Here is a 16,927-nt window from a genome sequence, read left to right as displayed (position 1 = left end):
AGTAACAGCTGTGCCCTGATTGATTGACAGGCGGTGTACGTGTGTGCGCTGAACATGCGCGTGTTCCGAAAATGCTTGCACTAATGCGCACCTGAACAGTCAAATACATTTCAAAATTCCACCAAAATGCCCGTCTTGGTGAGGTATTCATGTAAACACAATGAGTGATGCCTAAAGTGAACGTAAACAGTGGAGAAAAAGCGGATTTGTATAAATGTAAGCTTATAGACTTGGTGCCGTCTATTGTGTCATAATAATCAAACAACCATAAAAAGAAAACTAGAAAACACTCAATGCTCTTGACTGAGTAACTTTAGTAGCTTTAAAAAGTATGAATGTATTATAATCATACAGTGAAGACCAGTAGTAGTTTTATGTTGCATTTCATTCTGAATGTTTACTTGAATACTTGATATCCTACTGCTGATAAAAACTTTTAAAGCCATTTAAAAAAGCACTGAATTTTCTTAATTTGTATTTTTTGTTCAATTATTTTTTATCTATTTCTATTCATTGCAGTTTTTTATTGTTATTTTATTACTGACTGTTTACTAGTCTTGAATAATTACTTAAGAACTTGAAATCATTCTTCCATAATTAACATATTAGTGTTACTATTTGTTGTGGTTTTGAAGCTGGTATTGAGAATCATCAAATTTCACTACCGACTACTGAATTTTTGGTATTGCGATAATATACTGCCTGTATAGTACATGGTAGATCTTGCTGCAATAACATGATGAAAAAGTAGATCTCATTCAACAGAAGTGTGAGCACCCCAGCTGTTAATGATGGCAATGATGTCTTTCCTTTATTTGACTACCATACGTATCATAAAATAATGATCATATGACAATAGCCTCCTCCCCTACCCAAAGCAGTTTACATTTCAAGTTCAAGGAAATCCACTGTTCAAGACAAGTTTTAAAAAAAAGTTCCATAAATACATGATGTTTCCAAAGTCAATGAGTACTCGTGTTAAATAATCGTGATCTCAATTTTGACCAAAATAATCATGATTATGATTTTTGCCATAATCTAGCAGCCCTAGTGCAGTGCCCCATTTGCTAGTTTCATGCAATAGGTTGGTTGTAAGCAAGCATCCCCATTACTGCAGGTATTTTTATGGAAGAGATTCTGATATAGCTAACTTCAGCACACACACACACACACACACGCACACAAACACCTAGTTACAGGGTTTTCTGCTCTGTACAAGCGTGACTCATCCCATCAGACATGAGGCTGAGGACTCAGCGCAGAGAGTTTTGGCCATCTCCTCTGTTCCTGCAAGTGCTGGGCATCTGGAAGGGCACCAGGCTACCTCAACTCCCTGGCATGCCAAGGACGCCCACATGACCAGCCCGGTTCCAGTGCCAGCTCAGGACCCCTGCGTAGACTCAGCAAGATTTGACAGGATTCGGTTTGGCTCATCTGTGAAGGACTCATTTATTTGGCGGAGAAAAACTGCTGAGGGATGATGCAATGCGTATACAAGTGCATCTGAATTTGAAGAAAATTATCTTAATGTCTGTCAGCCAGCAATATTTAAAGCCATCTTACTAAACTGCAAAGATGGAATAGTCACAGCTGAAGTGGCACATACAGTATACCACAAAATATAGCATTAAAATGAATGTGTTAAAGCATGCGATTAATGTAAAATGTCACAGGATGAATGCGGCTTCATGATTGCTATAGCCACAGTCTGCTGGCGCGAATAATATTGTGGAGGATGAGAATTTAAGAGATTTAATGCGCATTGCAAATACACAACCTATGGGGACTATTTTTTTCAATTAGTTAGATCTCACTTAGACTTTGGGAATGTTTAACGATTCTTGAATTGGTGCATCTCTTTTAGACTGTGGAAGGCTTTGTTTGGAAAACGTTAATAAAGCATTAGTTACATACTGTTTTGTTTTCTTTACTACCCTAAGAAAAAAATAAACGCATCTTGACATGAAAAGTTTAAAATTGCGATCTGCGATTAATAACTATTAACTATGAAATAATAAAAAAAATAAATAATTTAATCGACTGACAGCACTAATTAATCAAATCAAACAGAAGTGGCATATACAGTATACCATGAAAACTAGTGTTTATTTATTATTCTTTTAAATGCCATATCAGCATACTTTTTATGGCAAGATCAAAGTAGTTTATTTTTTATTGACAAAAAAAACAAAAACATTTCTAACAACAAAAACTATAGATGATGTTTTAATTTGACATCTGAAACCTTTTTTAAGGCCATCTGATTTCCGCAATGTGGAAAGCACGGACGGAATCACGGAATCACGGAATCCAGTCTTAAAAACGGAATTCACTACAGATTGCACAATGTCATAGAATTTGACATAATTGGGATAAAATTAATCAAATTAAAAACGTAATATGTGCTAGTGAGGTGAATAAACCACAAAAGGCTAAGATATAAAATAAATATACAGTCTGAACGTGCTGCGTGCTTCAAAGGGAATATGTGAAGCCGGCAACTCATACACTGATAACACCTCATCATAAGAATCACGTGCACTTTGTGTTTGTAAGAGGTTACAGACAGCAGAGCACGCATTAACCTTAAAACATGCAGCAAATGAAGAATATATATCTAAACTAGCCTTTTGAGGTTAAAAAAATAATTGTTTTGTTTTCATTTGATTAAAATACTGTGAATTCATTTTAATTATACAGTTTATGATAAAATTTCAAATGGAATTTGGTAAAAAAAATATAAATAAATCAATAAAAGATTTCATAGGGCCCTACATTTTAAACACATCCAATAAAGAATTTCTTAATAAAAACGTTGTCAAAAGTAGTGTTAAAATCAACACGAAAACAAAATTGATCATATTTACCTGTAAAGCTGTAATTCTCATTGAATATCATCATTTACTTATGGGTAAAATGGGTGTTGATTATTATGTTTACATTAGGTTTATTGATAATATCTATTGCCTCTGATGGAGGTCTCTATTTTATGACAGGTTGTTGGAGTGGAGGGGTTTAAACTTTCTTTGGAATAACATGCACTGACGAATCATCTACATTAACACCTTGGATATGTTACAAGAAATTAAAATTTTGGTTTCACTTGACTTCAATTTGTTAGTCTACAGATGCCTCCTACACAACAGAAATAAAAACAATACACATAACTTAATCAGGGCAGGCCCCAACTGTGCAATCATGTCTTCCTAAATAGGTCTGAATATGTCATGTTTGTGATGTGGCCTACAGCATTCCTTATACTAAACACAAGAACCCGAAATCCCACCTCCCTTCATTATTTTCTTCTGAAGGAGAACTGTCAGGAAATGAGTCTAATAATGCCTGGCAAAGTAAAGCTTAATTTGGGCATAGAAAAGGTATTGGAAATGACACTTTCAGTTTCATCTTGACATACAGACAGAGTTTGGCTCTGTCAATGCAAGCAACGTGGCATTGTGATTCATCGGAATGACTTATTGGTTTTAACACATTCACCCTATTAAGGGTTATATATCAGGTTTAACACAATAAATCCAGGCAATTCTACAGCTCGATGCAAGCTTCCGAGCTGTCAAAAAAGCTATATTTTCAAAAGTAACATCTGACAGGTCTCCAACTAAATCGCTGTGTTATTTTAGAATGAGCTTGTTTTTTGCGTTGAGTAATGTTGGAAGGATGTCAGGTTAATGCTTGAGTAACGAGTTCCAACCAAGATTCAACAAGATATCAATGTTTGCATGTTGACATACCGAAGATATACAAATGTGAAAGCAATACCATCCATTTGAGTGGCATGTCTGTACACACCTTTATATAATCATGTGACAAACCAGAAGTCTAACAGCAGATGAAAAGATAATTGCAGCCTAGAGTAAATTATATCACCTGATGCCATTTTCGAGAAATACAGGACTGATTAAATGGCAATGTAAGTATCAAAATACCCCAAAGACTATACCTTAAGGGTTCTCTCATATGTAAACTTAGCAAAAAAAGAAACATCCTCTCACTTTCAACTGCTTTTATTTTCAGCAAACTTAACATGTGTAAATATTTGTATAAGATAATTTGTAAAAGATTCAACAACTAAGACATTAACTGAACAAGTTTCACAGACATGTGACTAACAGAAATGGAATAATGTGTTCCTGAACAAAGGGGGTGGGTCAAAATCAAAAGTAACAGTCAGTATCTGGTGTGGCCACCAGCTGCATTAAGTACTGCAGTGCATCTCCTCCTCAAAGACTGCACCAGATTTGCCAGTTCTTGCTGTGAGATGTTACCCCACTCTTCAACCAAGGCACTTGCAAGTTCCCAGACATTTCTGGGGGGAATGGCCCTAGCCCTCATCCTCTGATCCAACAGGTCCCAGATGTGCTCAATGGGATTGAGATCCGGGCTCTTCGCTAACCATGGCAGAGCACTGACATTCCTGTCTTGCAGGAAATCATGCACAAAACGAGCAGTATGGCTGGTGGCACTGTCATACTGGAGGTCATGTCAGGATGAGCCTGCAGGAAGGGTACCACATGAGGGAGGAGGATGTCTTCCCTGTAACGCACAGCATTGAGATTGCCTGTAATGACAGCAAGCTCAGTCCGATGATTCTGTGACACACCGCCCCAGACCATAACAGACCCTCCACCTCCAAATCGATCCCGCTCCAGAGTACAGGCCTCGGTGTAACGCTCATTCCTTCGACGATAAACGCGAGAAAGACCATCACCCCTGGTGAGACAAAACTGCGACTCGTCAGTGAAGAACGCTTTTTGCCAGTCCTGTCTGGTCCAGCGAAGGTGGGTTTGTGCCCATAGGCGATGTTGTTGCTGGTGATGTCTGGTAAGGACCTGCCTTACAACAGGACTACAAGCCCTCAGTCCAGCCTCTCAGCCTATTGCGGAAAGTCCGAGTACTGATGGAGGGATTGTGCATTCCTGGTGTAACTTGGGCAGTTGTGGTTGCCATCCTGTACCTGTCCCACAGGTGTGATATTCGGATGTACTGATCCTGTGCAGGTGTTGTTACATGTGGTCTGCCACTGCGAGGACGATCAGCTGTCCTTCTTGTCTCCCTGTAGCGCTGTCTTAGGCGTCTCACAGTACGGACATTGCAATTTATTGCCCTGGCCACATCTGCAGTCCTCATGCCTCCATGCAGCATGCCTAAGGCACGTTCACGCAGATGAGCAGGGACCCTGGGCATCTTTCTTTTGGTGTTTTTCAGAGTCAGTATAAAGGTCTTTTTAGTGTCCTAAGTTTTTATAACTGTGACCTTAATTGTCTACCATCTTTAAGCTGTTAGTGTCTTAACAACTGTTCCACAGGTACATGTTCATTAATTGTTTATGGTTCATTGAACAAGCATGGAAAACATTATTTAAACCCTTTACAATAAAGATCTGTAAAGTTATTTGGATTTTTACAAAATTATCTTTAAAATACAGTGTCCTGAAAAAAGGACATTTCTTTTTAGGCTGAGTTTATATATATTACACACACACACACACACACACACACACACACACACACAGATACACAGACACATATACACACACACACACACACACATGTTGTTGCAGCTATCATTATGAGGACTCTCCATAGACATAATGATTTTTATACTGTACAAACTATAGATTCTATCCCCTAACCCTAACTCTACCCCTAAACCTAACCCTCACAAAACATTTTCTGCATTTTTACATTTTCAATAACACATCGTTTAGTATGTATTTTAAGCGATTTGAATTATGGGGACACAAGAAATGTCCATATAAACCACATTTATAGCATAATACCCTTGTAATTACCAGTTTGTAACCTAAAAAAAGTCCTCGTAAACCACTTAAACCTGCCCACACACACACAAACCACCAATTCCGAAAAAGTTGGGACAGTATGAAAAATGCAAATAAAAACAAAAATTAGTGATTTGTAAATTATAGTCACCCTTTTCTATATTGAAAGCCCCACAACTACACATAATATGATGTTTTACCTTGTGAATTTTATTGTTTTTTTGAAAATGTACAGTAATGTCAAATTGCAACAAGCTCCAAAAACGTTAGGACAGTCGAGCGTTTACCACTGTGAAACAGTACCATTTCTTCTAAAAACACAAGCGTTTGGGCACTGAAGACACAAGTTTATTAAGTTTAGAAAGTGGAATTTTCCCCCATCCGTTATGTAGGTCTTTAGCTGCACAATTGTACGGGGTCTTCGTTGCAGTATGGTGTACTTAATAATGCGCCACACATTCTCGATTGGAGACAGGTCAGGACTGCAGGCAGGCAATCTAGCACCCACACTCTCTGCTTACACAGCCATGCATTTGTAATCCAGGGACGTCCCTGGAAAAGACAGTGCTGGCAGTATATGTTGCTCCAAAATTTTTACATATCTGTCTGCATTCATGGCGTTCTCACAGATGTGCAAGTTACCCATGCCATGGGCACTGACACACCCCTGGCCCATGCGGACACTGGCTTTTTGACCTGACGCTGATAACAGCTTGGATGTCCCTTTTCTTCTTCGGCATGGATAACAGGACGGCTTTGTTTTTCAAAAACTTTTTGAAATGTGAACTCTTCGGACCAAAAACCACAGTTCTACTGTTCTATTTTCCAGCTAAGATGAGACCGAGCCCAGAGAAGTCAGCAGCGCTTCTGGACAGTGTTGATGTAGGGCTTCTGCTTTGCATAGTGAAGTCTTAACTTGCATCTGTGGATGCAGCGGTGAATGGTGTTGACTAACAAAGGTTTAATAAAGTTATCCCAAGCCCATGTTCCAACCATGTATCCATTACAGATGAATGACTTTTTTTTAAGACAGTGACGTCTGAGGGATCAGAGTTCACGTGGTTTTCGTCTTGCCGTTTACGCACCAAGATTTGACCAGTTTCCTTGAATCTTTTAACTATATTGTGCACTGTAGAGTGTGAAATGCTCAAAATCCATCCAATTTGTCTTTGGGGAACATTGTTCTCAAAGGGCTAGATTATTTGCTGAAGCATCTGTTGGCAAATTGACAAGTGTTGAACAATCCGTTCTCTTGAAGGTCTAGGCTGGTTTTGGAGGCTCGTTATACAGTATACAGTACTATGACACAATTGCCTCACCTAACATCTAAGGTTTAACATCTCCTGTTTCACATCGCTTTGTTATTTCAACTTGTCAAATTGTTATTAGTCTTAAATTGCCCGTCTCAACTTTTTTGGAGCGTGTTACAATAATCACACGCTGGTAAAATATATTATGTGTAGTTGTGGTGCTTTCAATATAGCAAAGGGTGAATATAATTTACAAATCACTCCTTTTTGTTTTTATTTGCATTTTTCATACTGTCCCAACATTTTCGGAATTGGGGTTGTGCACACACACACACACACACACACACATCCATACACACGATATAGCAGATTTCTGTGGTATAAATTTCTATTGCATTGTTCATGCTGACAGCTTTTGCAGAGCAAAATACTGTCCAATTCATGAAACAAATCATTTGATTGGTGCGATTCTTTGTAATGAATCAGTCTGACCGATTGGTGAATCAAACTGAATCTAATACAAAGTGGTGTGCCTGAATCATAAACTGAAAAACTGACTTCCCACCAAATCGCCTGGGATTACCAACTTGCTCACTGAATCACAGGTTATATGTTACACAAATTGAACCGAGAACTGTTACTGGGTTGTCTATTTTTTTCGAAAGCAATGCTAAAAATGCTAATCTGTAAGGATACCAACTGGTTGTTTTTATGACAACTTATTAAAAGAGATGTATAATTGTTTCACTCCGAAAACTGTAAACACTGTGGCTCTGCTGCTCTATCAAATCATTGCCATTTGTTTGAGCATTCTGTCCAGACTGTCATAGCAACATTGGCTTAACCAATGGCATGAGTTTAGGGTGGGATTTTCGCTATTCCATTTCATGACGCTAATAGCGCAGAAATCACGCACTTCAAAACTGTTGTGGTTCTGTAGCTTTAAAAGGTGTTGTTTTACAAATTACACAATATTTGTTATTAGGCCCAATCTCGTTAGAAACACTGCTATGCATCAATCACCAAAGTGAACTCAAATCCAGCCTCGCCTCTTATATTCACCACAAATTCAACGCCATCACTCCAGGAAACTACTTACTCTCCATCCTTGAAAGGCTTACACATTAAACGACCTTCTTATGATTCGGACCACGCTTCCTAATGAAGCAGGAATTAACCTCTGTCGTCTGACTCATAGTCGATTTCCTTTGGCTTTTCTCTTTTTCTCTCCATCAATGTTCTGGGAAATAGTGCTGGATTTGACACTCAGCAGTTTGAGAAAGAGAGAAATAGCGAAGAGCTTCTCAGAATAGCCACATCTGTGACAGTACTGCCAAACTTCGGAAACTTCTGGACTTTGCTCTCATATCCAGAGACTGGGACAAGTTTCCAATCACCTGTGCAGTGTCAATGCCCCTGACACTCAGGCCACCACACGAGGTTTGTGTGACAGAGAGAGATGGATATCGGAAAGGAAGAAAATGAGTGTGCCAATCTTTGCAACGCTACACACAGGAAAGAACGATGAAAAGGAGAGCAAATAAAGACTCCCAAGTCTTCTGCTTCTCCTGTTTTCACCTCAGAAAATGTCTCAAGTAATCTCACATGTGTCACTTCTAGAGTTTTAGAAGAGATCTCAATGAAAGAAAAAAGGTCATACAGGGTCCAAATAAAATGAGTATAGTTAATGATAGAATTTTCATTTATGGGTGAACTATCCCTTTAAATTGATTAATGTGTGTGGAGTGGCCAGAAATTTGTAAACTGTAACCACCCCACCCCACACTCCCCCCTACATGCTATATTACTAAAATCTCTTTTAGATATTTCCATTTGCTACAAAAAGCTGAACAAACCCCTACTGCCATATAACTGCACAGTCAGCTGGAATTAAAAAGGCAGACAGGCACACAAAACAACCAAGTAAAAGGCATCTCAGTCAGCCGCTCAAACAAACATTTAAGAAAATTTCACACTGAAGTCATTTTCTTTAACACCATGACTGGAGGACCATAGAAACCTCTGGAAGCATTAGCCTTTTTACCCTTCAAATCAGAGCTTTGGATGGCAGGCAACTTAAAAAAAAAAAAATAACCTCTCTAGGGTTTAAATGTCTGGCTTGAGATATGCCGGTCTTCTCACTTCTCCAAAACGCAAATATTAAAACCAAACATGAGATAAAGTTTCATATATTTATTTAATTTTGCTTACTCTCAAGGTCTTGAAATAACAGCTCTAGTTGGAAGTCATTCTCCATTACTCTGGTTATTACCCAACGGGTTCAGAAATATTGAAACAAATAAGAGCTCAATTTTTTTTTCTCTACTGCGTTAAAACTGCCTATTTGGTTGTTTTTCCCAGCGTTCTTTAAAGTAGCTTTAGAAGTCAGCATGAAATCAAGATTGGCTCTATTTGCTTCATTAATACACATTCTTGGTCTTATGGTGTACAATTCAAGGATGTACATTCCAAAAAAAAAAAAATATATCTATATCTATATATATATATATATATATAAAATGATTTTTCCTTTCAGCTGATGTCACATTTTTTAAGCTCTCCCCTCCAACCAACAGTTACAGTATACTGAGAATTTTTCACAATATAGTCAATCTAGATCAATATACTCAAATCCCACCTGACAATTTTCTCGTTTAATATTGTCACTCAATTTTCACATTACAAAAGTAAAATGGGTGGCGAATGCCATTTTATGATGGCTTTTAAGTCAGTGTGAATTGCCGTATGCAATCCATTTTACTTCCATAAAGTGACGCATGAGTGAAACACGATATTCAGGGAGAAAAAAAAAATGTATATATTTAGGGCACAATTTTGGGATTGTGAAAAGTGGACGTTACATACCAGAATGGTTGGCGTGGATGGGTTGAAAAATAAGAGGGCTTGATGACATCAGCTGAAAAAGAGCAAGTTATTACATTTTGATTGAAGATTACAAAGATTATTTCTTTGGAATAACATTCACCAATGAATTGTATACACTAAAACCAGGAATATGCATTGAGAAAGTAAATGAGTTCCATTCTGATTGAGTTTTAATCCCAAACATTAAAGAGTTCAGTCCCTTGCAACTGCCCTTGAAGGCCCAAAACGTTATCGCCGTTTCCCAAGGTTTAATTACAACTCGCAATTGACATGGTCTTCAAACTTATCTCGGAGATAAAAAGAAACTGGAAAATTAGATTGTGTAGGCCATCCTGCATTCTTTTTGATGACAGGAATTTATTGTACGTAATGAGGTTAACACGGCTGTAAATTACGGAGGTCTTCTGAGGTACAAGGTTTATATTCAAAAAGGTGGATTAAACAAAGACATACACACTCATTTGCATGTACGCCAGCACAATTAAAATCCTCGGCACAAACGACGTAGGGCACGGAAAGTCAATCAAGCAGTCAGCTTCTGAAGAAGATCAGATGGTAATTAAGACAATTTCAACTCCTCCCTCAAGAGGATCTATAAATGAATCGGCGTAGTGTGTGCTTTCTTGTGCACATGTTAGACTGCAATGAAGAACTAGATTTGCATTTTTTGAGGGAAATACCAGTGCTTGCAAGTCAGAAAACGAAATGTGTAATGGATTTAATCTTTGGTTCTGTGTAAATAAAAAGAACTCATCTTGTTTTCTGTAAGTTATAATCAACCCATAATATTGTTAAATAGATGCAAGAAGGAAAAGACCAATCACAATTCAGTATGCAAATATTACGACCACATCACAGGCGGTTTAATTTTGAAAGAATGCTGAACATTCCATCAATCAAGGACAAATTGAAACTTTTATTATAAAGAAAAATAAAGAAAAGCCCAAAAAGAGATCACACAGGCTAAAATTTCTAAATTAAGGTTTAACAGAGTACCGTCATTATTGTGGTTCAGGCTGAATTAATTGCCCAAGTTTAATACTTTGGGTTAGAATTTGGAAAAAGCTCCAGTCACAACGTTTAAGGAATATCAATGCAATGCTGCCTTCCAAACACCAGAATGTAAAGTCTGTAGGTCTTTTCTAAAAGGTTCAATAGATGTGAAGAAGGCTTAGAAGGTTTAAAAGACAGAAAATAGCCCTTTGAATGAGTCCAGGGTCACGAAAAGGCTGATCTCAGAGCCCACACAAAAATCCCTCTCTTTTAGCCTTCATTTTATCAGGCAAAGTGGTGGGTGATAAGACAGCATGGTTTGGCTCCAGAAGTCCTCTGGCCTTCACTAGCGGCACTGTATGACAACCTCAGTGCAGAACAGCAAAGGAGGACAGAAAAAAATAGGACAGAAAAGACTAAGAGACTAAGTTCACAGTGAGTGCATTTACATGCATGATCTTATACCAGTTATGCTTAATAGCCCAGAAACATACAAGGTCATGTAAATTGACCACAATTGAAACGGCATTATTGAATAAACAAGTCCAACTGAAGCACAAATTCACCCTCAAAACACTGTTGACAGAATGCAGTTGTCACTCTCGTTTATAACCAAACTGTGTATGAATGTAACCATATTTAGCCTTCTAAAACAGGTCTGACAATGATATTCTGCTGCTGTGTTAACATAGCCAATGAGCATCAGCATTTTTTTTTTTTTTTTACACCGTCACCATACAAGACAAACAGATAAATCGTGAGACAGACAGTGACACAGAACAGATTTTCCATCTGTTATGCAGCAACATCTGAAACTTCATTTATGGCTGCAGCATATTTCCAAGCCCAATGAGCAAGACTGTCCCTATCAAATGATGTTCACTTCCATTCAGTAGCAGTTTTTCATTCTTTGGGACTTTTGAGTCATTTAGAATTTAAATTTACATTACAAAAGAGATCTGGGAAATGGTTTCAGCTCTAAGAAAGTGGCATCCAGAAAAGTGGCATAATGATGTGCAAACCATGTGCATGTCTGAGAGAGGGAGGTAAATCCAGGACAGACGGGGGGAAACTTTTTTGTCTGCGCACTCTGAGAAAAATGCTCTTCGATGTTCCACTCTCAGACTCTCATAACAATGGAAGCAGCAGAGACAGAGGGGTCTTATAGACGGCCAATCACTAAAGCCACCAGAACAAAGGCTTGAGATGCAGCTTTGAATGCTTGTTGGAAATAAACGAGGGGTGCAGGGAAAGGGCACTCATTCATAACTCATTTCAGCCCCCACTGCATGCTCAACGTGGGAGTGGGTGTGTGTGTGTCAGAGGGGAAGACAGTGAAAGGTTTCTTGTGGAGGTGTTAGTTTCATTCTATGATCTCCTTTGGACAATGCAGAGACTGAGGTCTTTTGTTCTAAGAAACCTGTTGGCATAGAAGCTTACTGTTCAGGGGTAAAGAGAAAAGAAATACAAGGAAACTACATTATCACACCTTTGTTTGCAGGAGTAACTCTTTGAGCTGCTCTGACATTTGTTGCTTTTGACAGTAATGGAATACCAAGGGGAGTGAATCTTCCATTTGTTCTCAATTTTGGTAATCCCAAGATTAATATAGTACTTTGCACTGAATGTTTAAAGCTTCCCTTTAAAGACCTCAACCCCCCCCCCCCACCCACCCCCATGGAGGTCTCCATGACAACCATGAGGAACCTGCATCTCAACCCCTGAAGATCCCCTCTGAGAACTAATACAAACCTTTGACATGTACCAACAAGATTAATGGGCAACCAAAAGTCTTTAGCAAGCCGAGAAAAGGCTTGTGCACATGGTAATAACCCACTGCAAGTCCTGAGGTGTAAAATGCCTTATCCCACAAGGAAATTAATAGGAGAACCCCAGAGTGTGCCCATGCACTGCAATCTTGGCATGACTAATTGTGGTGCCACCAATCATCCATCCAAAAACTCATTTATCCCACAGCCAAGAAGATACTACCCCTTTTTGCCTGTCAAATATATGCACTAGGGGCTTCTTGGAATACAGAATCATTTACAGCCATGTGTTGACAATATCTCATTGAGTTTCACTCCCTTATCCGTGTACCTGTAAGCACACCCGCAGACACATCTTTCCTTATCTGAGCAAACCAGCCCCCCAGAGGCTAAGACACCACCAAATCATTGTGATGCTCAAACCACCAGGAAATAAAAGGTCAATGGACATCACTACCAGAGCACCAGTGTGGCTAATTAAAAAGAATGTTCTGGGTTCAATAGTTAAGCTCGATCGATAGCATTTGTGGCATAATGTTGATTACCACAAAATTACTGACATGCCCCTTGAAAAAAAGTGGTTAAAATAAGGCACTTACAATGGAAGCAAATGGGGCCAGTTCATAAATATTAAAATGTACACCGTTTCAAACATATAGCCACAAAATGTAAACATTATACATACTTGAGATAAAAATCTGGGATTTGGACGTTACAGCCTTGAGTTACATGGTCATGACAACAACCCTGAAAAGCGCAAGTAGATCACCCAGACGTCTGTTTGATTTTTGTGTTTACATCTGGAAGATGTTTTTTTTTTTTTTTTTTTAACATTGTTTGCTCATCTGCAATTCGTCTACAAGACGTATGTCAATAAGTATGGCTCGGATGATAATGAGACATTCAGCAGAAGTTTTTCAGATGTTTATGATTTAGAATGTCTGTAAATTTGATTTTTTAAGATGTTTAGCAGATGTTAATTAGATTGTGGTGCTTTCCAGATGAAAAGATATAAAATGTTTACACTGGCAGCCAAAAGTTTGGAATAATGTACAGATTTTGCTCTTATGGAAAGAAATTACTATTACAATTTGAAAAAAATTGAACTACTTCAAAGAGTTCTCATCTAAAAATACTCCATGTGCAGTCAGTTTGTCCAGATACTCAGGTCACATTTCACCCTACGCTTCCTGTAGCACTTGCCATAGATGTGGCTGTCTTGTCGAGCACTTCTCACACCTTACAGTCTAGTTGATCCCACAAAATCTCAGTGGAGTTAAGATCCATAACACTCTTTTCCAATTATCTGTTGTCCAATGTCTGTGTTTCTTTGCCCACTCTAAACTTTTCTTTTTGTTTTTCAGTTTCAAAAGTGGCTTTTTCTTTGCAATTCTTCCCATAAGGCCTGCACCCCTGAGTCTTCTCTTTACTGTTGTACATGAAACTGGTGTTGAGCGGGTAGAATTCAATGAAGCTGTCAGCTGAGGACATGTGAGGCGTCTATTTCTCAAACTAGAGACTCTGATGTACTTATCTTCTTGTTTAGTTGTACATCTGGCCTTCCACATCTCTTTCTGTCCTTGTTAGAGCCAGTTGTCCTTTGTCTTTGAAGACTGTAGTGTACATCTTTGTATGAAATCTTCAGTTTTTTGGCCATTTCAAGCATTGTATAGTATTCATTCCTCAAAACAATGATTGACTGACAAGTTTCTAAAGAAAGCAGTTTCTTTTTTGTCATTTTTGACCTAATATTGACCTTAAGACATGCCAGTGCATACTGTGGCAACTCAAAAACAAAGACAATGTTAAGCTTCATTTAACGAACCAAATAGCTTTCAGCTGTGTTTGATATAATGAAAAGTGATTTTCTAGTACCAAATTAGCAATTTAGCATGATTACTCAAGGATAAGCTGTAGGAGTGATGGCTGCTGGAAATGGGGCCTGTCTAGATTTGATAAAAAATGACTTTTTTCAAACAGTGATGGTGCTGTTTTTTACATCAGTAATGTCCTGACTATATTTTGTGATTAGCTGAATGCCACTTTGGTGAATTAAAGTACCAATTTCCTTCCGAAACAGCCAAATCTATACATTATTCAAAACTTTTGGCCGCCAGTGTACATCTCAGCGCTATGCTGTTGATTGAGCGACTTGTATTGAGCCCGGAACATTCCTTTAAATAAGTAATTAGTAGAACATAAACTTAAAAAATGGTATGTTTATAACACTAATATCTGGCAATAACTTAAGAGAAAGGGTATCTTTAAGGAACCTTATAAGTGGTACTAAATCAAGTCCCTTTTGCTCTTCTACCCGTCAACATACATTTATAATGGCATACAAAGATATATAAACTAGTTTCAAACAGCTGTTGTAATAAGACGGTGTTAATTAAGCGCCTTAAATTAAAATTAGGTGAGTGAGGCAAAACAATCCCACCTGCTGTCGTACAACATTAGAACAAAAATTGATCACGACAGGCCACACCTTGCGTAACATGGTGTACCGACACAAGGGATACGGGTTACGGTCAGTCGCTCTTTGAAGTTCACCAGGATAACCCATTTAATCAGGTCGGTAAGATGTTGAAATTAGCGTGCACAAGCGTAACACATACGTGCGAGTTGCGGTTCAATTCACTTGGGACGGCCGATTTCATGTTCTTAGGCTCTCAATGTCGGTAAAGATCATGCAAATTACGTCTTATTTACGTTGACCGTTTCAATATAACCATAAACTAGCATGTGATGTCTGGCGGACAGAACAAAGATTAACCCACATGTTACTGTGTCACATTACCTTGGCTGGACAGGAGACACGCGCCAAGAATCAGGCAACAGTTTATCATCGTGAAGTAACTCATTTCGCTCTTGAAATCCAGGGCAGTCCGGGTAGTTGACAAAGAAATCCTCAAAACTTTATAATAAATTAACTTTGCGGAGTGAACCGGGGACGGTATGTTGAGGACTCGCTCGTCAGATCAGAATCTCTCGGTCTACAGTCTGTTCCAACATATATCAACAGCTACTAAAGCCCTCCTCCCGGTGAGGACGGAGTGTGCACAGGTATGTTGTTGTGGCCGTGATGGTGCGCAGACGGAACAGCGGAATTTTGTGAGCCCTGCCTTCTCGCTTCTGACTTGTTCTGTTCGATCGAACGCTGTCAAGCGCAACCCGATGGAATTGGTTGTGATGTCATAATAGCGTCACGCCATAGCCGGAATGCACGGGCATTGAAGTTTAGAATTTGTGGATTGGGCTGCTGCGATTAAAGGTTTTACGCGGAAGGACCAGCTATTCTAGTTTCCCCAAGGAAGGGTTTCCGAGTTGAGAGAATGTATAATTGTTATTAAGCAAAAATGGCCTGAAAACCACCATCCAGATTTTTTATTTATTTATTATTATTTTTTTTATTATTATTTTTTGTATTTTTTTTTGCTTGTTCTAATCTCTCTGCTGCCTTACAATGGTTTCTGAACTGGATCTGGTGGGAACAGTGTTTTATGAACGCGATCATATGTCAGTCATAACCAAACGGGAACCATACATTAATGTTAGGGGAACGTTCTGTGTTTGCTGCGTTTAAGCTATTATTCTATTTCAGTTATCGAATGCATGACTCTTTTCATAGTTCTACGTCTTGCTGGAAACCCATAACTCTTTTTTGAAGAAATGTCCAAACAAAAAGCATAATGCGCTGAAATCAAGGACAAAGTTGATGAATTCAACTGTGCCTTCTCCGCTGGGAATGGTCTGCATACTAATCACTGACCTCGCTGTGCCATCTATTGACAGGTCTTTGCAATTACGCGCCCACGTTCATCGGCATGCAAAGCGCGCCAAACATAGACCTGACTTTTAAATCTCTGTCAAACGGAATACAGCGTCTCTTCGATTATGTATAAAAGGCTGCGTGCGCATGCGTTTATAATTGTAATTAACGGCATTGCCGCTGGCGGCACTTTTACCAGATTCCATTTGGAATTCTCTTCTTCCAATGCATTTTACCCACCATGGAAACTGATTCTTAAATGATGACATTTGGTTTTCTTTGTCTAACAATGGCCAACTACGCCCTGATGTGAAGCGTTTCCCCTTTGTAGAGAAGTGTAAAGCTGTGGGCAAAGATCAAGAGTGAAACTGAGAATCTAAATTTCATTACCAAATAAATCTGAGGCGCTCAACCATATAGGCATTTCAGTTCCAACCCGGCTCTAACGCACCTGCTATCA

The 16,927-nt window shown here is 38.7% G+C and overlaps 1 protein-coding gene across 2 annotated transcripts in view; it reads right to left on the bottom strand.

The window, feature by feature from the left end:
* LOC127425046 (nectin-2-like) overlaps nucleotides 1-15,899 on the bottom strand; it is a 193,885-nt gene extending 177,986 nt beyond the window's left edge. For both annotated transcript variants that reach the window (XM_051670667.1, XM_051670666.1), the window contains exon 1: nucleotides 15,496-15,899. In XM_051670667.1, coding sequence (XP_051526627.1) covers nucleotides 15,496-15,559 — 64 coding nt within the window. In that variant the 5' untranslated portion in view covers nucleotides 15,560-15,899. The remainder of the gene's footprint in view (nucleotides 1-15,495) is intronic.
* Nucleotides 15,900-16,927: the final 1,028 nt, after the last annotated feature.

Source organism: Myxocyprinus asiaticus, chromosome 34 (genome assembly GCF_019703515.2).
Source record: "Myxocyprinus asiaticus isolate MX2 ecotype Aquarium Trade chromosome 34, UBuf_Myxa_2, whole genome shotgun sequence".
NCBI lineage: Eukaryota > Metazoa > Chordata > Actinopteri > Cypriniformes > Catostomidae > Myxocyprinus > Myxocyprinus asiaticus.
This window is presented reverse-complemented; position numbering and strand designations above follow the sequence as displayed.